At 38.2% G+C, this 24,271-nt stretch overlaps 2 protein-coding genes and 1 pseudogene across 3 annotated transcripts in view; all 3 read left to right on the top strand.

Moving 5' to 3' along the window:
• The first annotated feature begins 1,938 nt into the window (after positions 1-1,938).
• On the top strand, positions 1,939-6,382 carry ppme1 (protein phosphatase methylesterase 1). The gene is made up of 14 exons (XM_080307048.1): positions 1,939-2,181; positions 2,677-2,772; positions 2,977-3,067; positions 3,230-3,287; positions 3,401-3,452; positions 3,776-3,930; positions 4,456-4,546; positions 4,787-4,852; positions 4,946-5,072; positions 5,169-5,298; positions 5,403-5,447; positions 5,533-5,597; positions 5,735-5,802; positions 6,051-6,382. Exons 1-14 carry the CDS (start codon positions 2,096-2,098, stop codon positions 6,052-6,054), a joined length of 1,134 nt encoding a protein of 377 aa, XP_080163174.1. The 5' UTR covers positions 1,939-2,095; the 3' UTR covers positions 6,055-6,382.
• Positions 6,383-9,447: 3,065 nt separating this feature from the next.
• On the top strand, positions 9,448-10,622 carry LOC113030198 (odorant receptor 131-2-like; annotated as a pseudogene).
• Positions 10,623-15,516: 4,894 nt separating this feature from the next.
• nectin3b (nectin cell adhesion molecule 3b) overlaps positions 15,517-24,271 on the top strand; it is a 28,059-nt gene continuing 19,304 nt past the window's right edge. Inside the window, exons 1-3 of one of the 2 annotated variants that reach the window (XM_026182421.2) lie at positions 15,517-15,868; positions 22,180-22,527; positions 23,306-23,605. In XM_026182421.2, the coding sequence (XP_026038206.1) occupies positions 15,790-15,868; positions 22,180-22,527; positions 23,306-23,605 (727 nt within the window). In that variant the 5' untranslated portion in view covers positions 15,517-15,789. The remainder of the gene's footprint in view (positions 15,869-22,179; positions 22,528-23,305; positions 23,606-24,271) is intronic. The other variant, XM_026182420.2, reaches the window with a different exon arrangement.

Genomic DNA, 24,271 nt, shown 5'->3' with positions numbered 1-24,271 from the left:
TATCAGTTAATGATACAGAAAATATACTGTGAATAAACGGAATTTTCTGTTTTATAGCTGAAGGAAATGTCCGTAAATAGTACAGAGAGTATACTGTAAATCTACAGAATTTTCCGTTTTATCATTTACAGAAAGGTCCGTCAAACCTCCGTAAAAAAACAGAAAATGTACTGGCAGAAAATTACCAGGACATTTTCTGTTTTTCTACGGAATATTTTTTTACAGTGTATGTGTGTGTGTGTTTTAGGTCAGTCGTGTATATATATCTATATATATCTATATCTATATATATATATATATAGATATAGATATAGATATATATAGATATATATACACGACTGACCTAAAACACACACACACATATATATAAATATAGGAGTGTTTTTGTTTTTTTATATCTATATCTATATATATATATATATATATATATATATATATATATAGATATAGATATAGATATAGATATAGATATATATATAGATATAGATATAGATATATATATATAGATATAGATATAGATATATATACACGACTGACCTAAAACACACACACACATATATATAAATATAGGAGTGTTTTTGTTTTTTTCTGAATTCTCGCTTTTTGTTGAATTTACTCTGCCTTCACACATCTGCATTTGGGTCCAGATCACAACAAGCGCCTTGAGGCAACTGTTGTTGCGATTTAGCGCTATATAGATAAAACTGAATTGACCTGAACATTCGACCTACGTAAAGCAGCAGACTGTGACACAGCAGAGTTTTTCAAGTGCTGCTTTTAAATGCAGAGCTGTATACAAAGTTGTGCTTTCAGAACACGCTGAAAGTTTGGTTCTTGGAAGAAAGAATAGAGGATCATGTATACCATACTTATAGCTGTTGGTTCATTCATGTTTACAGTTCATTTTCCTTTAATGTTACTATAGCAAAGCTGTGAAAAGATTTGATGCTATGTCTGTGACACCACAGATGCAGTGGGTTGCTGGGCTTGATGACTAAAGTTAACCTCTGCTTAATGTAACAATACAGGCCCAGCGATGTTTATTAAGAGTGAATCGCTGCTTGCAACAAAAGTTTAATGCAAGTCAATGTTATTTGTAACAATCCAGTTAGAGAATCAGCAGCTGTAACTGTGTCGTTGAATTTGAGAAGGCAGCTAATTACATTACTCCTTTACATTACTGCTCACTAAGTAACTAAAGTGAAATAACAGTTCTACACTGTTTATTTATTATTTAAAATCACATATAAATAGGGTAAGAATATTAAGTTAGGATAACATAAAACAGCATGTTTAAGTTCTGTTAACATAATCCCATTGTTAATGAAAAACAGCTTTAGTATTATAAAATAAATAAATAAATAGGATTACCTGAATTTAGCTGACCAAAAATATGGGTGGAATAAAAATATCTACATTTTTTGCCCATTACTCCGTTTTCATCCATTTATCCAGTTAGGGATCACAACGGGGGGATTAAGGCTTTTCGCGCTGTCACAGGGCAAGAGAGGAAGATACAACCCGCACAAGTCCGTCCCAGGGCAGACAACAACTCAAACCTACAGCTAGTTAAAAATCACTTGTTTCTCAAACATGCGTATCTTTAAGTTGAGGCCGCGGTACGTTGAGGCCAGGTAATGCAGTCTGCAAAGGGGGCAGATGGACTTAAACCCACCTCCTTTTTTGCTTTAAACTGACAGCGCTAGCTATCACGCTACTATACGTTACTCGGTTTATACTTGATATTCATAATAATCAGTCTCAGTTTTTAGTGTAAAGAGTCTGACTTTCATTCACGGTACTCCGAACTGCTGAGAGCTATGAAGTGTAAGCCGCTTTTGAATTGCAGTTGAATTTGTAGCCAGTAGATGGCGACGATGCTGTGAAATAATCTGCGTCAATCATCTGAGAAAAAGAGACCGTCATTTCAGCTGCCGAAGAAGAAGAACGCTAGCCGTTAGCTTGCCAGGCAAACGCAGTTTAACCAATGTCTGGCTAACATCGGTGTAGGTGTCGAAGAAAATCATATGCTGCGAAAGCGAGAGAAGGTCACATCAAAGAGTTCCTGACAAAGACCGGCCTCACTTTTGACAACATGGAGAAACAGTTGCATTTGAACCTGTTAGCCTCCAGACCTCCCATGGCAGGTGGTTTTCAGTCTGGCTCCAAAATGAAAATGGGGTGAGTTAGCTAGGATCTTAGCATTTATTTGTTTAGTTGTGTGCACTATCACGCCGGTTGTGTTTTTTTTATTCCCAAAGCCAGGGAGTGTAATCGTATATTTAGACTCACTGAATTGCACTGCGTAACTGATTGCTTTAGCCCGGCTAGGTTAGCTGCATCTGCTACCAGAGTTTAGATAATCAGTGTTATACACCACTGATTGATTTAGCCTGGCGCTTTTGCGTGTTAGCATTTAAAATTTAAAAGGATATCCTTTCAGTCTGAAAATTCTGTTTTGTTTTTTATTATATATTTTTTGTCTTTTTGTTTATTTTTCTATTTTGTTATTATTGCAATGTTTGATGATGTGAAAAGAAGGGGAGAGTTATTTTTAGTCTGGAGGGTTTTTTGTCTTTCAATTGCTTCTACAAAGTTTACCAGTCCTGTTGCAGTGTTGAGTCACATCATACATGGATTCGGTTACTTATTTACTTTTGCTCTTTTTATTTACAGACCTGGGCGTAAGAGAGATTTCTCTCCTCTGCCCTGGAGTCAGTATTTTGAAACCATGGAAGACATAGTGGTGGAAAATGAAAACGGCAAAGATATATCCTTGACTGCTGTTCCAGTTTGTAAGAGGAAATTGAGCATGAATGACACACACTTTGGGTCCAAGTCTTCAGATTTAACTCCTGATATCATTGTGCTATATGACTAGAGTATATGCAGAAGATTAATGTGCATTATTGTTGGACGAGCATCTGCTTACTTCATTATTCTTTCAATTAGTATTTCTTTGACCACTGTGAACATTTTCAGAATTTACTGCAGTGGCTCCCATGGTCCTGTGCTGCTCCTGCTTCACGGAGGAGGCCACTCTGCACTATCCTGGGCGGTGTTCACTGTGAGCTTCATAACTATTACAGACCCTTTATGATCTGTTAGCAGTCTACATTAAAGTTAACAGCAATGTTGGGCAGAATATTTATAAAGCTTTTTTTTTTTAATGTCAACATATCGTCTGTGATCTATTTAATTGAAATGATTTTTATCTATGTTCTTGCAGGCCATCATATACAGCAGGATTAATTGCAGGGTGGTAGCTATGGACCTCCGAGCTCATGGTAGGTTGCAGGACACAGCAAGTTTTTATTTTTGCACGTGGTTAGAGGATTATGGCATTCTTTGCCTCAGCGTACATGGATCAAATGAGTTAAATCTCTGTCATCACCTGCAGGTGACACTAAAGTGAAAAATCCTGAAGATCTCTCTGCAGATACGATGGCGAAGTAAGTCTTTAAGAGAACACAGTTTTTTGTGGGAATGGTTTTTAAACATCTGCTTCTTGGGTTTACATCACAGGAACATATGGGACGCCACAGAAGGTGGTGATGATCCAGCAGGCATGAGTTTAATTAAGAAAGTTTTGATTTCACCGCTCATTAAACGTGGGAAGAGTGTGGTGACTTCCTGTGGCTCACATTTGGATTATTGATTGCGGTGTAAAATGTAAAAAGTAGTTACAAGCTTCCTGATTAGAGTTTCAATCATAACTGAAAAACAGGCTGACAGGTTATATTCTTGCTTCTTTTTTTTTTTTTCTTCCCCAAAGGGATATTGGCAAAGTGGTGGAGGCACTTTATGGAGACAACCCACCTCCAATCATGCTTATTGGACACAGCATGGGAGGGGCCATTGCAGTTCACACTGCCACTGCCAATCATATACCATCCCTGCTTGGTCTGTGCGTCATTGACGTCGTAGAGGGTAAGCTCCACAGATAAGTGCATATTTCCAAAGTCGTTAAAGACAAATCCTGCGAGTTGCTTTGGTAACGCCTCAGGTCACTTATTTGGGCAGTTACTTTGAGGCCCTTACCTAAATGACTGAGGAGACTGAAAATGGCTTAAATGATCCACAAGTTGTTCTTCTATTCTGAATGGGCAAAGTCACATGTCAGTACAACTTCATTAACAGTCCAAATTTGATCAGTGACTGGCTTGTTCTACTAAGAGCACTTGAACAAATATTATGCTAATCAATGTTCTCAATACTGGGAACAAAGAAAAACAATGAGCAGATCACATGATTGGGTCTTTTCCAGTACAGGATGCTCTCATTGATTTTTATGAGAGCATTTGCCATTTCTTTCTTCTTCTTTTTTTTTTTTTGTTAGTTGTTTAGTTTTTTTTAATGATGTAAAATGTAAGTTATTATGCTGAATATTGTTAATAAATGCCATAAGCACTAATTGTGGGTTTGTTAAATAATTTTGTTTGTGTTAACACTCAGGGACAGCAATGGATGCTTTGAACAGTATGCAGAATTTCCTCAGAAGTCGGCCAAAAACATTTAGATCTCTGGAAAATGCGATTGAGTGGAGGTAAATGTTAAACAGTGAGCCACACTGCTGCATCTTTTTGTTTGATTAGATTACATCATACATATATATTCTGTCTTTTAGTTTGCAAATTGTGCCAAGTGTTATTTGTCCAAAGCACACTGAAATAACTTCTTTATTTATTTATTTATTTGTTCGTTGCAGTTCCTTACCTTGAAGAGCTTCAATTCTTAATTGTTGTATACAAGTGCCTAAAGGTGTTCTTCACCTTTTTCTTTTCAGTGTGAAGAGCGGCCAGATCCGAAACATCGAGTCAGCCCGGGTGTCCATGGGAGGCCAAGTGAAAAAGTGTGTCTGGGCTCTCTCTTCTCTGCAGTTTTTTCCGTGTGGGTTTGTGGCTTTAACTGACCATTTCAATTTCCTCTCTTGTGACTTTTACAGATGTGAGGAATCCAGCAGCAGTTCAGGGGTGTCTAATAGCATTGGTGAAGGTATTATAGAAGAAGAGGAAGATGAGGAAGCAGAAGAAGAATCCAGCAAGAAAAGAGCAAAGGAGGATGACCAGGAGGTTTGGTCTCTTGCTTCTTAGTTTTCTCTTGTCATCTGTAAGTGTTTTGGAAAGAGATTGAAAGCTATAAAAGAGTATTTGAATTCTTTCACACAGACGAAAAAGGAGAGCATCTTCACCTGGAGAGTAGAGCTTTCCAAGACAGAAAAATATTGGGAGGGTTGGTTCAAGGGTCTGTCTGCCCTCTTTCTCACCACCCCTGTGCCAAAACTGCTCCTTCTCGCAGGTTTGATTTATTCTTTTTTTTTTTTTTTCTCAAATATCTAGTAGTTTAAATAGGACACACACACTGACTGCACAGTTTCACGCCTGACTTATCTCGTTGTACAGGAATAGACAGGCTTGACAAAGATCTTACCATTGGACAGATGCAGGGTAAAGTGCACAGATTGTTTCTCCCTTTTTTTTGCAATTTTCTGTAAGAATAAACGCATTTTAAAAAAATATTATTTGTTTGCAGGAAAGTTTCAGATGCAGGTCCTCCCTCAGTGCGGTCACGCTGTTCACGAGGATGCACCTGAGAAAGTGAGCGTTCTTACCCGAATTTACTGGCACTGTACTCATGTCAGAGGCCCATAACGTTATATATTTATGTATGCGTGCTGCGTGTTGTTATGTCTGTTTTCAATGTTTTAACTTGCTCCTCTGACATCTGTTGCTAGGTAGCAGATGCACTAGCAACATTTATGGTTCGGCACAAATTCACTGAGTTTAAGGAGGGATACCTGTGGTAAGTGAGCTCACTACTAAGGAATGAGGTTGTTAAATTTCCAAGAGATGCATTAATTATATGTAGAATAATATGATAATCGTTTCAGTTCTGCTTTAACAATAAAAATCTAGATTTTTAAATTGGTTGATAAGGAATTTATCCTTGCTTGTTCCTGTCAGGGAGGCTGGAATAAATGGTAATGGTAGAGACACATGAAGAATTCACCTAATCTTACTTGATTCCATTTTTCTTATCTTTTTCTGCAGCTAATTTCCAGTTTTGCGTCTACATATAGCCAGCAGCCGTAGAAGAAGTGTCTCAAGATTTATCAACATCATTGTCCAATTAAGGAAAATATAGCTGCTATTATTATTATTATTATTATTATGCTTTTGTCATGTTGATATTTTTGCCTTTCTGCTTTGCCTTATTTTTATTTTAAATCATCAGATTTGCTTGTATGTTTCCTTTTTGTTTATATATTTTTTTTTAAATTTCTGATTTGTAATGTTCTCCTGTTTTATTTTGAGTGATTGCATCATTATTAATGTGTGTTTAATGTTTGAATTTAAACAGTGATTAAAGATGGATACAGCCAGTAGTGTCACCCAGTCTTTTAATATGTGCGTGTTAATATGCATGTTGTACTTAATTCTAGTTTTCTATCGTTTCTATGCTGTTCGCACTAGAATAACTACTAGAACGTTCTGCTGTTCTGAGTGAGTTCTGGTTGTTAGTCCCTTTTTTTTTTTTCTTTTTTATCCAGTAGGTGAATTAAGTTGACCAGGTGCCCCAGTTTGTAAAAGCCTGAATGGCACATTCAGCTCTTGTCCAGCAATGTTTCAACACATTGTTTACAACACCTAGATTATTGAATCTTGGACACAGTTGGGTGTTCCAGCAGGAAAATGATGTTAAAATCGGTTTTGGAATGTATAAAGCACGCTAACAGTGAGTATCCTCGACACTACTGAAAATATGTCCACTGCATTTAAAAGTTGGTCTGTGCCAAGAAACCCAAAAATTTACATGATTTCTGTCAAAAAGAGTGGTAAAAATATTCAGCCAGAATTACGCCAGAAGTTTGTTGATGGCTACCAAAAGCATGTAGTTGAGGTCCAACTAGCCAACAGGGGTTCAACCAAATATTAGCAGAGAAAATGTGCACATTTGAGCCTGTGTGGATACGAGATTTATGCTGTACAATCATTCATGATATTACCATGGCATTCATTCCCATCATTATTTTTTGTGAAGCATGTGTAGCTCATGTATGTAATTAGCCGGATCAGTGGCAGTATGAAATTGTATTAAACATTTCTTTTACAAAATCATCACAGATATGCAAACAAGTCTGAGATTCTGCAGATTAGAAATCCAAGGTTGGCTGCAATTTCTAAACTTTATGAAAAAGGTGACATCTTTTTCCTCATGTCCTTCATACACTCCGTGGAATAACAAAAGGTTTTTAATTGTCCCACAGTGAATTATCAGAGTGAGAAATGTGTTGCAGAGATGTGCAGTATAAACACCTGAATTATTAATGAGCTATAATGACTGTCCTCCAAAGAGCTGAAGCCTCTGAGATTATTTTGTGATCCGAGTCTGTAAACAGAGCTGACGTGCACCGCTCCCAACAGGGGCAAAGTTTATGGGCCCGGCAAATTATGTTTTGTTTTTTTTTTATTATTGATTGATTTATTTATTTTTTTAGAAAAGAAGAAAAAAAAACAGCAAAAAACAACTTCGCTGTCAGCGTTAGTTACACAACTCCAGCCTCATGAAAATGCAGGAGCTGTCCATGATGCAGTGGTGCTGAAATACTAAAACGGGGTCAACAAATTGGTCCCTTCTATCAATAAAACTCCACTATATTACATGATATTACCTTATAGTGAATATCTGTCCAATGTATTGATGGGCCAGGGTGTTTAATACCTAATCTCGCAATATGACACAATTCATGATCCTCAGAGGATAAAACAGACCTGATGTGAGTAAAAAAAAGGTCACTATGTAGTGTAATGACATTTCTACTTTGAGTTCAATTCTACATACGTAAGGCGTAATTGACGACTCCTTTGAACAGACATTACAAATAATAGCAAATAAATAATACATTAGCTCACTGAATTGGCACTGCGTGATCAAATCTTTAGGATCCCTGCTATAAACAAATCTGAAATGCCTTTATATTGCTTGCCTTCAACAAACAGTGCAGAACTGAGCCCAGCAAGCTCACTAGATTTAATGTAATGGGCACTCATGATATAACATTGTCCTCTGGAGCTGTACCTAAGGCCCAGCTTTCAAGACAGTTTTCCTCTGCACAAAATAGAGCAGGTATCAGTGGGACTGGGCCACAAAAATAAATAAGAAAACTGTAGTTTTTTTTTTGTTTGTTTGTTTGTTCTTTGCCTTAGCTTCTCTGGTGACTCATTTGACTGAAATAATGGCTGCTTGGGGCAAAGTTTATGGGCGCAGCAAATTATGTTTCATTTTTTATTTGCTTTGTTTTAGAAAAGAAGAAAAGAAAATTACAATCTGTGTCACACTGCACTTCTGTTCTCTGTTGGTTTTGAAAGCATAATGTACATTAATCAAGGATCCATGAAGAAATGCCCGGAGTTACTGTTTTCTCTTACAATCTGACTGAAAAGATCCAGTTGGGTTTTATTATCGTCTAGGTGAATCATCTTATTATGAAAAACAAGAGTAAGGTGATATTAGTGCTGTCAGCAAAAAGAACTAAAAACAACAAGCCTCCAGCAGCGTTAGACCCAAAAGAAAAAAGAAATGTTTTTAAAATTCATATCTGCTGCCACAAACGGCATATTAAATATATGTTTGTCATGTGATTCCCTTTTCAGGCTTATTTGTGTCATCAACTATTCACAGATCAAACTCAAACAGCATCACTGATCTCTTTAATGACTCACATTAAACTGCCTATTAAAAGAATATCTGCTTCTGGAGTGTTGGTGCAGCTCACTGGGTTGAGCAGGCAGCTTGTGTGCTGTAGAGCAACAACAGAGGTCTGGGTATAATCACCCCAGGTAATTTGCTGCATGTCTTCTCCCATGCTCTTTTTGAATGATAATTATAAAATTTCAAGAAAACAAAATATGTTAAAATGGATATCTAATTCCTGCACAGTTCCCTAAACAGGAAAATGTCACGAGAAGAGAAGAGCCCTTTATTGTCATTGTACATGTACAATAAAATTATGGGTGTTCCACACCAACTGTGCATGAATAACATGTAAATGGTAAGACAGCAGGAATAAATAACAAAACAGGAGAAATATATACAAAACAAGTGAAGGTCACAGAATGTAGAACAAACTGTGTGATATCCTTTAATGGTAAGTGGAGTAAAAAGTAGATGGAAAGATAACATCAGTTAGACAACTTGGCCAAACTTTCACTCCACAGCTAATGCAGAGTATTGAGTGGTTGTGACGCTGATACAGATGGTGATGTCAGGACACGGCTCACCTATAAAAAGGACATGACAGGCTGCTCTTCTTTCCTCACATTTGTTCACCGAAACGTGTTTGCCAAATGAAGTCAAACCATACAGGTGACATGTAAGTAATATGTCTACAAAGCATATAACTTCATATTATCCATCTACGTTTGGCACATAATTCTCACTTTGATGCTGGTTTTTTTTTTGTGATATTTGACAGAATCATCTTGCACAATCTACACTTTTCGGAATTGTTTATAATATTAAAAATCAGTCCGTGTTTGTGTTTTTCATGCCTTTGCAGACACGGTGCGAAACTGCAGTCATGAATGCCACAACGGCCGAGTTCCAGTCGTTGCCGTTTCAGACTTCAGTCAAAGCTGCGCTGTCTATGTTGCCGTGTTTCTTCTTCCTGTATGTAAATGCCATCATGATGTTTGCCCTGTTGAAGAAGCCTCTGTTACTAGAGTCCTCCCGGTACATCCTGTTTGGTCATTTGCTCATGTGTGACTCTGTGCAGCTGCTGCTGACTATGCTGCTTTACATCTTTGCCGTGATGATGGTCAGAATGATCAACTATGTTTGTGTTTTTGTCTCACTGCTTGCGGCCGTCACTGTTAAAATGTCTCCTCTCAACCTTGCCGTGATGTCTTTGGAGAGATATGTTGCAGTTTGTTTGCCACGCCGAGGTCGACGGGTAAAGCCATTGCCGTTATGTGGATAGTGGCGTCCTTAGACTCATTCATACAACTTTTCCTGTTTATCAGGATGGAGAAGACGATCTTCCCTATGCAGTCGTTCTGCATCAGAAACAGTGTTTTTCGCCTAGAAGTTTATGTGACTTTAAACATGGCCTTCACCATTCTCTATTTTGTGTTTGTGAGTATGATTATTATCTATACATACACTGCAATCATGATCACTGTGAAGTCAGCCTCATCTAGAGGGCGTCATACCAATAAGGCACCCAAGACAGTGCTGCTACATCTGCTTCAGCTGTGGCTGTATCTCACCTCCACCCTGTTCAATATGATAAACCCCAGCATGATGTTGAAAGTGCCTCCTGATATGGCTATTCATGCTCAGTACGTCCTCTTTGTGGGTCTCATCATTTTCCCAAAGTGCTTGAGCCCACTCATATACGGCCTCAGAAATCAAACTCTCTGCCGTGTCTTCAAATACTATTTTACATTTGGCTTTAGAGCCAGTGTTAAACCATCACCTTTGTCCTGATTTCAGCGCTAACTGTGTTCTAACTGTGTGGTTTAGGGGTTACAGCCTATGATATGTTTTTATAAAAATTTGATCTAGCCAGAGACAAAGATGGGTTTTTTTTGTTTATGTTACAGAATTACAGATATTGAAAGTTCAACATAGTTTTGAATATTTATCCTTGTATATGAACTTAAGCTCTGCAGGGTAGATTGTATTTATTCATTACAATATCTGTCTTCTACTAGCTTTATTGTCTAATCTCCTGTTATAATAAAGAACAAAAAAATATGTTAAAATTACATCTGATTCTGGTGTAGTTGCTGCATGGACACACTCTAAATGTGGCTGATTTCACAAGAATCACAAGGTTTTAGAAATGTTATCCAGTGAGAGTTATTTTTGCGTATTTATGTTACAGAATTGGAGATACTGAATATTTTTATGCACATTTGAAGTGCCACTTAGTTTTGAGTATTTATCCATAACAGAATTTGAGGACATATCTGTACTCATATCCTTTCTAAGATCAGTTCTTTTTATTGCACTATTAAAGTTCTGCAGGGTCGGCTTTGCTTAGTCATTTCAAAGACATGAAGTGCAGCAGCCTTTCAGTCCTCAGTTAATTTATACTTATGGGTTGGGGGTGAGTAAAACTAAAGCAAAGTTATGGTACAAACATGTTGATTCAAACAGTGCAATTAACTATCTCTATATTACATGTCATGAAATATAAAATCTATACAAGAAATAATAATATCATTTACTTTTTGACTGTGTTGCTCATGTGTGATTATGCATTAACATGTGTCATAAAGGGAAAAACAAACATCAGACCATCCATTTGTCATTTTTTTTAAAAAAGAAAAAGAGATGTTCATACTTTTATTCAAGTCTTTCTTTCCCTTAATTATGAAAAACAAAAGCATTTCAAACTCATCTGCGTACGTCATCTTATCCTTTGTGGAAATACTTTGCATTCAAGGTCGGGCAAGAATAACTGCTGGTGTAAAAAGAAGGAAAGTGTTTGTCTGTGGAATCGCTTTACTTATATAAGAAAATATTAAATACTAAAAGAGATACATAGACCTTTTTTTTCAATTTGATTTTTTTTTTAAATGATGTAACCTCATAATAGATCTCTCTGCCTTTTGATTTTTTTTCACACAAACAGACAAACTGATTTTAAGATTTAAAGATGATAATAATAATATTTCAAGTCTACAATTGTTAGTGGCTTTTTTATCAAGTCTTTACCTTTTGCTGGGGGTGTGTTAGTTAAACCGGAAAGATGAAACGCATGTTATTTAACCTTGAATAAAACATTATAGAGTCACTATAAAGTAACTATTTAATAATATAATTATCTGTAACATATTTCATGATGATCAGGTTCAATTTCATTAAATCTACAATAGAAAAAACTGCAGTAAAAGTAAGTCTAAATCTGCATGTAAAAAGTTCATTGTTTTAGCCAGCAGATGTCACCTTTGCTTTGTAAGTGGTTGCAGAAGCTGTGGCTCCAGCTGCAGCCCTTTCATTTCAGTCTGTGTGGTATGTAAGCAGCCGGATCATGAACTCTTCTATGATTTAGTCTAACTTATTCCATCAGTACGGCATTTAGAATATCTGATCTGACTGATAAAATTCCTTTTCCCTCTTTCTCACAATGCACACAGACACTTGTGTAGGAGAAAGAGCTTAGACAGAGCGCAGGGAGAGGGAACAATTTATGTGGGTAAACAGGGAGGTAAGTACTGACCCACAGAATAAAAGAAGCATCTGAGCAGGAGGTGGACTAATTTAACCGATCTTTACTCCGCTGCAAACTTGAAGCCCTCTCAATACCTCTCTGGCCTTCATGAAAGAGCACTTGAACGGCTGAAAAACATTCCAGAGCGAGAAAGTACCTGGTGACAGAGAGCGGCTTCAGTTTAGAGAGAGAGCGGGAGGGAAAGGTTCTTATCATGAGCATGAAACCATTCACAGGCTAACCCAAGAAAGTGGATTCTGTGGGCTTTTTTATTTTTATTATTAATGGCAGCTTTCTTTGGAGTTCCAATATTACTTTTGATGATACAAGTTATGGATCTCCCTTTCTGCTGTTCACAGGAAGCGCATCCAGAGGAGAGCTAAAGATAAAGAAGAGATGGCACAGACAGACAGAAAGCTTATCTTTGTGTTTGTTAATTAAAGATAAGACGTGGGAGAAAAACCATTGCTTTGCTGTTGCTCACACATATGGGGGACTGATTTTTTGTTTGCATATTACAGTGCAAAGCAGAATTCCTTCTCCTAAATCCCTGTGCTTGCCACATATTTATTTGTGTATCCTGATTTGACAAATTGTAGAAGCATTTGTAAGCAATTAGGATAAAATGGAAATTCAGTTGTCTTAATAAACCGCTGATGAAAGAAAATGAAATGAATGAAACACACAGAGCATATAATTTACAAAGAAAAATAAAAAAGGTATACCATTGTCGAATATTATAATGGATGGAAAGGTTTACCGCTTCTTGTGAAGGGTTGTGGAAAAGTCAGGGGGGACTTTCTAATGTACAAGTGATGCTATAGAAGAAGAGTCAAAATCGAATTACAGAGTCTTTTAGCACACTCTTCACTCTCCCTCATCTCAGTTTCTCAGAACACATGACAACATATAGCTTTCAAGTTGATGCACTGCACTCAAGGCAATATTTTCTGAATGAATTTAGAAACAATGGGAATATTCAATGCATTTTTACTCACTTCAGTAGAGAGCCAAAGAGACGTGCTATAATGCTCGCGTGCACACGGACGTGCGCAGCCGTTCGCACTATAGAGCTGCAGATGAATGTCATGGTGGGGGAGTAATTGTATCCCCTGTGAGTCGAATTAAAGCACTGACCTGGTTAGCTTTCTGTCAGCAAGAAGGGGTGGGGGTGCTGCCCCCACAATTCCCACCCACATTAACTCTTCAAAGATTAACTTGTTGACTGACTGAACCATGAGGAGCACCCTGAGCCACAGAATCATGGAAGTGACACACCCAGGGATAGCCTTGGGAAGAGAAAATGTTAACAAGTGCTTAATAGCCATCTTCTTCTCATCTGCTGATAAAAACAGAACACGCATTGGGAGATGAGTTGTTTCTTTCATTTTAGCAATGCAGTGATAGTAAGGCAGATTTGGAAGGGCTTCACTACAAACTCCTGAACGCCACAGATACATTGCCCGGTGGCATGCCAAATCATGCCAGTTTCATGAATTTCATTTCTTTACGTGGGGGCCACGAGCAGGTTAAACAGCCTTGACCTTTGTTTTTACTGCAGACCTTTTGATTTGTCATTGCAGAAAAAATAGAGGTGGAAGTAATAACATTATCAATGATTCAGTTAGATGTAAGTGTCCCAGAAGGGCCATAATGACTTGCTCATGCAATGTGCCATGGAAAACCCACGCTAAATGTAACTGGGGCATTATTAATGCTATTAATTACACCTGTGCCGCCCAATAACCAGTGAATTACAAGCATGAATGCCTTTGCCACCAGCACCTTTTACATAACAGTTCAAAAGGAAAACAGAGGACTGCTCAGAGTTATCGGGGTTGATGTTTTTTGGATAATATCTTTAATTTTCTTTAACAACAACAACAAAAAAAAAGCTGGGCAGCATGCTAGTGCAGCGGTTAGCACCACAAGAAGGTCAAATTCAGCCTGGGACCTTTCTCTAAGGAGTTCGTGTGTTTCCCCTGTGCATCTGTGGGTTCTCTCTGAGCACTCAGGGTTCCTCCCACAGTTCAAAGACATGCATGGGGTTAGGTTAACTGGTGATTCTAAATTGACTGTAAGCACAAGCAATGACAGACATGAAAAAGCAAACTCCTCTAAAATAAAACATGGAAAAATAAAACATGGGGGAAAAAAAGAACACCGGTTCAAATACTGCATGGTTGAGATAAAGTCCAAGTTATTTACAAAGTCGAGAATGTTCCCAAACCTTTTTAAATATTTTTGTTTGGTTAATTTTATTCTGTTGTTTTGGTTCTAACAAAGCAAAGCTCTTATCTTTTTAGCACTCAGTAAACTGACAATGATTTGTTTTTGTTCATTTCTATTATGATTATTTCCTTTTGGAAACAAACCAAGTAAAAACAAATTAGCTGGATCTGAAATACTCTTCTCACATCACCTACTGTTTTCTAAAATATTTTAATGTCTCTCTACACTTCCAAACACAGTGAAACAGCATTACAGTGAATTGTATGTCTGGCATGTTTTTATCATATGATTTGACCTGGGAGGAGTTACATATGTTTAAAGGAGCCAGTAACAGTTTGTAAATCAGAGGTGTATATTCACCATGCCAGTCTGAACTCCATGAATGCTGATTTCCAATCCTATGCTGAGATTTAAGTTTCCACATATTTGTCTGACATTTTGTGAACTCCCTGATGAACAGGATGTCAGCACTGTGATGTGATGCCCTTTTTAAAAAGTACTCCATCATCATTATTACGACAAATATATTTAGGGGGAGGTCTAATACATGAATTATGATGTTTTAATCACATTTTCAACCGAATTTTTTCAGAGAAAAAACAGATGGGAGGAGGAAGCTGCCTTGTGAAAGTATTGTCAATCATATCAAATAATACTAATAAGAATTTTTAAAGGGTTGAATGGTATGAAATGTAATCCAATTTTGATAGGATTGGTTGAATGTGTTGCTCAAATTCAAAATGGTGGTGAATGTCTGGAGTCAGTGGTTAGACCACATATGTCAAATAAAAAATGCTTTTTCTACATTTCGATGTTAAAGAATTAGAGTAGAAGACGTTGCATGTAAAATAAGTTTAATTACTAAAAGGCCAAGCCTTCCACCAATTTATTTTTTAACTAAAATATGATATCATTTAATTGTAAATCCTGGTGCCTATTGAGAAACAAAGAAAGTAGACCGAATTTATATTTTTGGCAGCCGTAAAGGATGTGGATTTATTTATTTATTTATTTATTTATTCTGTGAGAAGACACATAAGGGGGGGAAGTGATTTGATGAATCAATATAATATGTCGGGTTATCAACAGAGATGACGTAATGTGTATACTAATGGAGTATTCCTTTAGGGGGAGGTTGCTGTCGAACCTCGACAAATTACCATTTACATCAATTGTCAGGTGAGCCCCCAGTCTCCCCGCTCCACGATCATAGATGGTACAGTCCGCATGCAGTTCGGAGTTGTTGCTGAGGAGGTTCCACTGTTCCGCACATACTGTTAGATTGGCATGCATCCTACGCTTTGGTCCTGTGGTAGAAGGCTCCACGGCTTTTGAAAATGTTACCGTCTTCTCAAAGGAGTTACTTCAGACAGCAGAGGAAGGTTGCATTATTCCTCCTTTTGTTCAGTATTACAGGTGAGTGCTGATTTTGTGTGTGTGGTGATTTTTGGGGGGTCCTACCAACGTTACAGAGAAGTTTTGTGAGGAGCCTGCGTGAGTGTCTCGCGCATCACGGATAAATTTCAGTCGGCAAAACTAGCTGCCGCCGCGTGCTTATTTGAAGCCGCAAGTCTAGCAAGTTTAGCCGGTGGCATTTAAAGCCCCAAACTTGGTTACAAGTTCACTCCGACGCCTCGGGAGTAGTAGCTAGCCAGCGCCACCACAGCGGATGCTGGTGCGAACCCGGGCTGCCATAGAAACAGTCCGGAGAAACCGCCGAGGAGCGCGAGCGGTGATAGTCAGTCAGATATACCGTCCGCTACACAGCCTACACTTAGGTCACTGCAGACTCAGTGGCAGCCATATTAGCTCCCGAAACAGTTTCTGTTAAAGTAACATGATGCAGTGAAGTATGTCACGCCAGCTGCTCGTGCAGAAATGTTGAGGAACTTCAAGTCGTGTCACCAGAGAGGACAATGCTAGCGCAGCACTCCCCCCGCCCCCCTCATCATCAGGTCGGGATGAGGGTCAGCCACCATGTGCCTGCAGAGGAGCCTGAGCTCATTATGGTTTAATCAGGGAGTGGGGAGTTTCCTGACTCCACCCTGAAGCACGCCAACTTTGTGCTAAGTGTTGACTCAAAAGCACGAATATGACAGTGTAGCTCTAACCCTGCCTCTAAACTGCTTTAATCAAGTATGATGCTAAAACTATCTGAACAAAATATACTTTTTTTTTTTCCAGTTGAACATCTATAATTAAATCTTTGTCATGCCCAAGAATAATGATGAGCTGCAGCCAGGTATCCCGAGCTAGAGTGAATCAGAGCAAGCACTTTACTTCACTCAGCAATCTTTCCATATCTAAAGGGCCATGAGACTGACTAAACGCATCAACAAAGTAGATGTATACACTGCTTAGAGGGGGGAACAAAAAAGCAGGTACACATGCCACTGTAGGCTACCTGTGTGGACACACCAGCACCATATCCCTGTTTTGATAGCAGAGGGACTCTCTTGTAGTTTTGCAAGCAGACCAAAGAAAGCTCTGGTCTCCTACACTACACCAAAACACAGTGAAGCTCCATAACTCTCTAAAGACCTGACATGAGTTTACTGACTCACTCTAAGACTGCGGTACATTTCAATGAGAAGGTTGACCTTGTCTTTGTTGAATGCAAAATAGATGCATATACATTTATGGCTAATAATGTTTAGGCCTTAAAGGGAAATAAACATAAAATATGATGAATAAAAATAAAAAGTAACCAGACCTATCATAGATGTCATAACAACATGTGGAGCAGAAGTGTTAAGTACAAGTTCAGCAACAGGTCTGGTGCTATGTGTTTGAAAAAATACACCAAGAGTCATGTATGGAAATCAGGCTTTCTCTTGTAGTTTTGTAGAAAAATAATGTTTTTGTGACTGGAATATGGATTGGGCATATACTGATTTCAGTAAAACAGACTCTTTGCCTTTACTGTGGGCTAGTCACACCTCTGAAGGCACATTCCGAGGTAGGACCCCACAATCAAGATAATTTGTGCTTGAGCTTCAGATAATCGGGTTCAACAGCCAAAATCATCATGCCAACTATTCTGCAAAGCTTCCAGAACAAACAGGAGGCCTCAAACTTAGCTTAGCACCTCAGAGAGAGGCATGTGGGCATATCACAGAGTGGTCACATAAATTTTAAACTTGTAACAATGTGCTGTCATCAACATGTTGTGATTCTGAAACAGTTACTTTTATTGTGTGGGAACTGCGGCTGTAGCCATCAGTTGCAGCAATGCTCTGCACAGTTTTCACCATGACTAATGATGTGTCCCATTTGACTTGGATATCAGAGATGGGAGTGACACCACTCCAGAGTTGAACATGTTCCTGTAGTAAAAAGCAAGGGAAAACGGCAACATAGAGCCATTCATGCATCACTAGCCATACCCAGTGGGTTGATGCCATAAGGCAAATGCAGAAACCCGGGTTCAAAGTCAACCTTGAGATTATGTACTGCCCATCTTCTGCTGAGTGTTTCTTTCCTGCCTTCTCTTCACTGGCCTATCACAATAAAGGCTCAAAGCACAAAAAATGTATATCAAAAATAAAATTCTAACTGGAAATTCAGAAATTTTGACTTCAAATGGCACACACAATAGGTTTATCTGTGCTTTGTTTATTTATCTTTTATTTATTTTTTTTAGGGTGAGCAAAGTGCTTCTCATAATTATTAGGCAACTGCCATTATTATGTGTATGTGTTTGAATATGGTGTTTATGGCAGCATTTTCAAGTTTAATATTCAAGGTTTCAGTTTAATATGAAACATTCAATATTCATTCATTGTTTTATTTTCAATTGTGGTGTTGGATTTGTACAGGCAACATAAAAATGTAACTTTACAAGACATTCTCCAAACGTTCTCCTGGAGTTAAAAGAAAAACGCTGCAACATGCACACAAAGATTAGCTCAGTGTTGAACTTGAATAGCTCCTGCTGATTCACCACTGATGGACAGCCATTTTAAGACGGAGTCATTTGAAGTAAGAAGTTGATGTGACTATGGGTTAAGATCAGCTTATTAAACAGGTGTTTAATGCACTCATGTCCCTCTCTACAAAACTGGATTTCCATCTTCAGTTCTATAACCATCACCTATTATATTGTGATTTCCACTTTTAACAAGACATGGTGTCCTGTACCAAGATATTGCTGCCACACATGTAATGCCCAATAAAGTGAGAATGAGTAGCAGAATGTCCCACGGGAGCAGTGTGTCCTTGATGCCAGGATATCTATAATCTGTTTTCTGCTCTGTGTCAATGAGAGACTGTGTTGAATTTGCAAAGCAAACTGAAAGTGTCTGAAGATTCTGCTCTTTCTGAGGATTTAAGGATTGCAAGATCCAAAAAAAACACTTTCTTTTGGCTGTCTGAGAGCATCAAAAGGAGAGGGAAGGAATCGCTATTATGTGAAGATAGACTTCACATAAGATTTGATAGACTTTCTCTTCACTTTTTTTTTTTCTTTTTTTACTCCGAGTTGGAGAAAACGAGGGCACGCTTATGTAAGGTTGTCGTCATGTCACGAATAAAAATTTAATGCAGTCGCTATACCTCTCCATTACACATTCAGTGCAGGAAAAGTGCTGCTTTCTTCCTTCACTATGCCTTCACTCATGCAATTTAGTCAAGTCATTCAAAAGCTTGTACAACGAGCTTTCTTTTAACTCCAGGAAAAGGTTTGTTTACAGTGTGCTGTACTGTAGTTACAGTCTGGCATTTCACACAATGTATTAATCAATATTGATATTTATTTCTAAACCTTGTTGTGGTGACATGCATCTCGTGTCAAATTAAATGGCTTTCCCTTGTTTCGAAGATGCTCTGTTTGGGGGAACTTTCTAATTAATTTGAGCATCTGAACGAATAGCAAACATTTGCTGTGGGGTATTCTTTTATGTTCTGAACAGCTTTTCCTCCCTTGAGGAAGTTGTTAACTGTGTGTTAGGCGAAATAGGGCATACGCCTGTTTTAGAGTAGCTCGACTGCTGATGGTTGGTTTGCAGTCATCCTTATCCATCTTGTATTTGTAATTTTTTCTTATTTGCATAAACATGTGGTGCCTTCCATTTGTGAATAAGCTCAGTATGCTTGTAGAAAGGAATAGACATAGCTTACAGTCACGCTTTTAATAAATCATTTTACTCTCTCCAGAGTAGTGTAGCATTGTTTGACAGAAAACTGGCTTCAGATGGCAGCAAACCTCCATGTAATGAGCTTAATGGTAATGATTAAATCATAGTAATATTTGAAAGCAATATGAAAATGTTGTTAGTTTCTTCATACGAGTAGATAAATAATTCACAAATGTTTGAGCTTCGATGAGATAATGTCATTTTGTATCCGTCAGCCATAAAAGGCTGATGGGGTATTGTCGTCACCCAAGTTTGTGAATGCAATAACTCGAATGTGGCGACGTAGAATTTTCAAATTGATGCCATAGGTCTTTCTAATAAAAATCTCAGATGAGTTTAAACCTCAGTGACATCGATCTCAAGGTTAACGGTCAAGATTTCTGAAATTCTTGTGAATACATTAACTCAAGAACAAAGTCATGTAGGATTTTCAAATTGATACAGTAAGTGCATCTATTAAAGATCTTGGACAATTTTAAATCTCAGTGAAATCTTGTGGATGTGATAACTTGAGAAAAACGTAGGACTTTGAGACTGATAACATAGGAGACTGAGGGGAAGCGCTGGCAGTCACCAGTATTTTTCCATTATATTTATCCTGAGTATTGATGCACCAGTTCCAGCAGGTTTTCTTGGTCTATTACATACACAGACACACACACACACCATGCTGCCCTCTCACTGACTCTTGGTGCGATTCTTTTCAAGTGACTTGTTCCATTCTCTCCAGTCAACTAGCAGTATGTTAAACAGATGGCAAACAGAGTCTCTCCAAATGGTTTTGATTGATAAATAAAACAGAAGGAGCGCTGTTTGGAAAATTTTGGACTTTGAGGGAAATAAACACAGGGAGACAAACGAGCCGTTACACAAATGTTGCTACAGAGCAGTGCTCGCCAGAAGGTTTCAGAACCCATTATTTTAGCGCCTGAAGAACACGTGGACCTGATTGCAACCGAGGGTCAGTGACATAGGCCCTAAATTATATCAGGATATTTCTGATGACAAGGAAAAGTGTAAGCAAATTTATTTTCCATTTTGTTTCCAAAGCGAAACTCTCATTGATGACACACTTCCTAGTTTAAAGTGTTCATAGCATATTAAAGTTCTTAAATTGCCTGTCAGTTCCCCTACTTTACATGTCATCCTGTTTCTCGAATATAGCTACATATCTATGTTTTCAGCCAAAAGTGCAAACAAAGAAACGCTAAGGGCACAACAATCTATACTGCAGTTTGTAAGGTAGATTATTCTATGTCATAATGACAAAGTCACATTATAAGCAACTTAGCTTTGATTACAAGAGTCGTCTGTCATCTGGAAGTCCTAATGATTAACTTGTAATTAAATGAATCTTAAATTTTAGTGAAAACTAGAAAAACTGATAAATAAGTACAGTGTTGTTCCACAACTCAAAGGGCTCCAGTGACGGTAACATTAGAAAACAGATATTTGCTTCTCATATTGTAGGGGTAGGAAAAATTCCTTGGGCTGTGCCAGTATTTGCGGACATGGCCTTTTTGAGGGAGATTGGTCAGAGACGGAGCTATTTTTTGGCAAAACAACAATAGAATATTTGAAGTCTGTTGCCAAGCAGCGCAGCAGGTTTTGATTTATGATGATGTCTTCCTGCTGGCAGCTTGTTGCAATTAGCGTAGTTGAAGGCATTGGCAGTCCTGCAGTGTTGTGTTTATTTATTTTTTATTTTTAAACCAGTAATTCCTCTTTTTTGTACAGGAATCCTGATGGTGCATTTCCTTCCCCTGTGTTTTATATGACTTCTCTCTTGCTTTTCCTCACGCTCAGCTTTCTCTTCTCTCATCGATGATGTCATCATGTTAGCATATCTCTTCCCTTCACCGTTTCCTTTTTTTTTTCCTTTCCATTTCCTCCTTCTCTCCCTGCCCGGTCGCAGTCTGTTGTCTTCATATTTCTTTGACCTTCCACAACACTGAGCTCCTGCTTTCAAGACATGCCACATTTCTGACAAGCGCAGGTGACAGAGTGCATGGGTTAGTTATATTTGGACAAAACGCATACAGGCAGCCTGCTTTGAAGTCCTGAATTCAGGTCAGGAGGAGGAACACTGTAGAGACAAAACAAACTCATCAATGGGAACACTGAATCACACAGTAAACTGTATTATTTGTTGAAGATCCGAGTGTCTGCTGTGGTAGGATCAAGTTTGGATTCTAGTCTGATACCCACAGATGTCAGATAGTTCTGTATAGATATTAAATTGATTTTTTTTTTAACTAGTAAAGCCAGAAGTAACACCAGAAATACCCTCTTCTCAATGGAGGTATGATAGTATTTTTGAATTCCCACATAGTTTGAGCACAATGGCTCTGGATTCTGTACTCATTTGTTTTTCCGTCTTTAGTTGCTTGAAGTTTCGCCAGTTAAGAATTCAAAAACAACACAAAAATAGTTATTAATAGCTAGTACCATTGGGTTCATCAAATAGCTGCACCTCTGACTGGCCAAAAAGGTTGGACTCCCAGGACACTTCAGCAGGTGTCCTTAAACCCTTGTTTACAAATTAACAAGGTGATTTGTATATCAGTGTTATTTTGTGTGTCTCTTTGGCAGGTGTGTGGTGCAGCCAGGTGGTGGTGCCTAAAAGAGTGAGTGCCGTGCTGGGGAAGAATGTGACATTAGAATGCAGGGTGGAGGTTGGCACAAACCTTACTCTTACTCAGAGTTCCTGGGAGCGCCGTCTGCCTTCAGGCTCTGTCACAGTGGCTGTGTACAACCCGGAGTTTGGCACCTCCATCCCTCCAGAATTCATCCATCGTTTGTATTTCCGCTCACCCTCCTCCCATGATGCCACCATCGTACTGGAAAACGTGGGCTTTGCTGATGTCGGGATCTATACCTGTAAGGTAGCCACATTTCCTCTGGGAAATACTCAAGCATCCACCACAGTCAGTGTACTTGGTAAGTGTGTGTCTTCATTTGATATACTTTTCTTGAGAAAACACTGGCTTTCCTTTAGGCGGTTTTTGGTAGAGATAAAATAATTAGATCAATTATTCAGTTTTTATGTTTCTGTCCAAATCTTTTTGGGAGGAAAGTTTGTTTTTTGATCTTTAATATTTATGCTCTTTTGTGTTCAAATGTTCAATGTCCTCCCTCGTGCGTGAACAAATGCTGTACTCTACAAAATGTGCAATCATGCATTGAATACACTGAAAAGGTCCAGAAAAAGACAGAAAAAACGAATTTAGTCAGCATCTACTCCTGATGCTTGCATAGAAAGCTTTTATGTGCAGGTTAAATCTTGTGTTTCTAGTTTTGTGTTGCATTTATAAAACAAATTGTCATGTCTTGTGATATTATTTAACAGAATAGTACTTTATGTATGTTTGCTGTTGCCATTATTATAGTGAAGTGAATAGAAGCCAACAAACGTAAAACAGAAATCCACAGGATCATCATAGATCGTCCTCCAATATATCACACATTGCAGAATTGCGGTCTTTTGAGAGTCATTTAATTAGTTACTCTGCGTTCTCAATGCCTAGAGTGTTCTTTGTTTTCACAGAACAGATCACAGGTCTAGCTGCTAACATTAACTTGGACAAAAAGGAATAAAATGCAATTAATTAAGCAGGAAAAATATCAGTGTACTGTAAACATTTGAAACTCAGTAAAGCAACCTCAAAGTCTTTACTGTTGTCTCTGTTGATTCTGTTTTCACTCTTGTTAATAACAGTGGAGCCGAAGGTTTACGTGTCTGCTGGTTCAACTGCACTGATTGATGGTGGCAATGAAACTGTGGTCGCTACTTGCATCGCTGAGCGAGCCAGACCACCTGCTGAAGTGTCCTGGGAGTCCAACCTTTTTGGCCAGTCAGAGGTGCAGCTATTTGATGAACCCAATGGTACTACCAACACACAAGTGCGTTACATCTGGCAGCCTACACGTCATGTTCAGGGCAACACACTCACTTGCGTGGTCCGCCACCCAGCTCTGCAGAATGACTTCAGGATCCCCTACCAGCTCAATGTGCAGTGTAAGTGCCTTGTGAGTGATTGGTGTGGGCTAACAAATTAAAAACTGAAAGAATAATAAATATGTGAAGAATGTGTTTAATAATTCTGTTCCTGCCAGAGTTAGTAAGTTAGTAAGAGAAGATTTTGTGCTGTAAGATCGCGATAATCATTAAACCAGTTACCCATTGCACTTGTGGTGTCACAGCTTCACTAAATTTAAAAAAAAAAAAAAACACAAACTCCAAAAAGCTGATTATGTTTTAATATTCGTTGTCTAGAAAGTGTTCTCTTCCAGTCAAATCCCATAGATGCCACAGTAAATGTACTCAGCGTAGTACAGCTATTTCGCTACGTAACATGTGCTACCAACTTAGGAAAAGAGTAAAGTGACCACCTCCAAAGTCTTTGTTTGACAGATACTTTTTTTTTTCTTTGCTCTGATTTACTGCTTTGTGACATATGGTAACTATAAAGGATTTTCTGCTCATTCACTGAATGCAACAGTGGAAAAAATGTGGCAACAATTTTTGCATGTAACAAAATCTTTTACTTTGTAATAGTATATTTGTGTGAAACAAATGCATACCAGCAGAAGAGCCAGGGTGGTGCAGATGACTTCTCAGAAACCTTGTGAGCACCTTAATGAATATATTTGTGCAATGTCAACACAATATTTCAGTTACATT

This window comes from Astatotilapia calliptera, chromosome 10 (genome assembly GCF_964374335.1).
Source record: "Astatotilapia calliptera chromosome 10, fAstCal68.1, whole genome shotgun sequence".
Classification (NCBI taxonomy): Eukaryota; Metazoa; Chordata; class Actinopteri; order Cichliformes; family Cichlidae; genus Astatotilapia; species Astatotilapia calliptera.
This window is presented reverse-complemented; position numbering and strand designations above follow the sequence as displayed.

Excerpts from the sequence above, each read along its gene's own strand:
- ppme1 (XM_080307048.1), top strand. The coding sequence starts at position 2,096 with ATGGAGAAACAGTTGCATTTGAACCTGTTAGCCTCCAGACCTCCCATG. Across the intron at positions 2,182-2,676 it reads GGCTCCAAAATGAAAATGGG|ACCTGGGCGTAAGAGAGATT; the intron begins GTGAGTTAGCTA and ends TTTTATTTACAG. Across the intron at positions 2,773-2,976 it reads AATGAAAACGGCAAAGATAT|TTTCAGAATTTACTGCAGTG; the intron begins ATCCTTGACTGC and ends CACTGTGAACAT.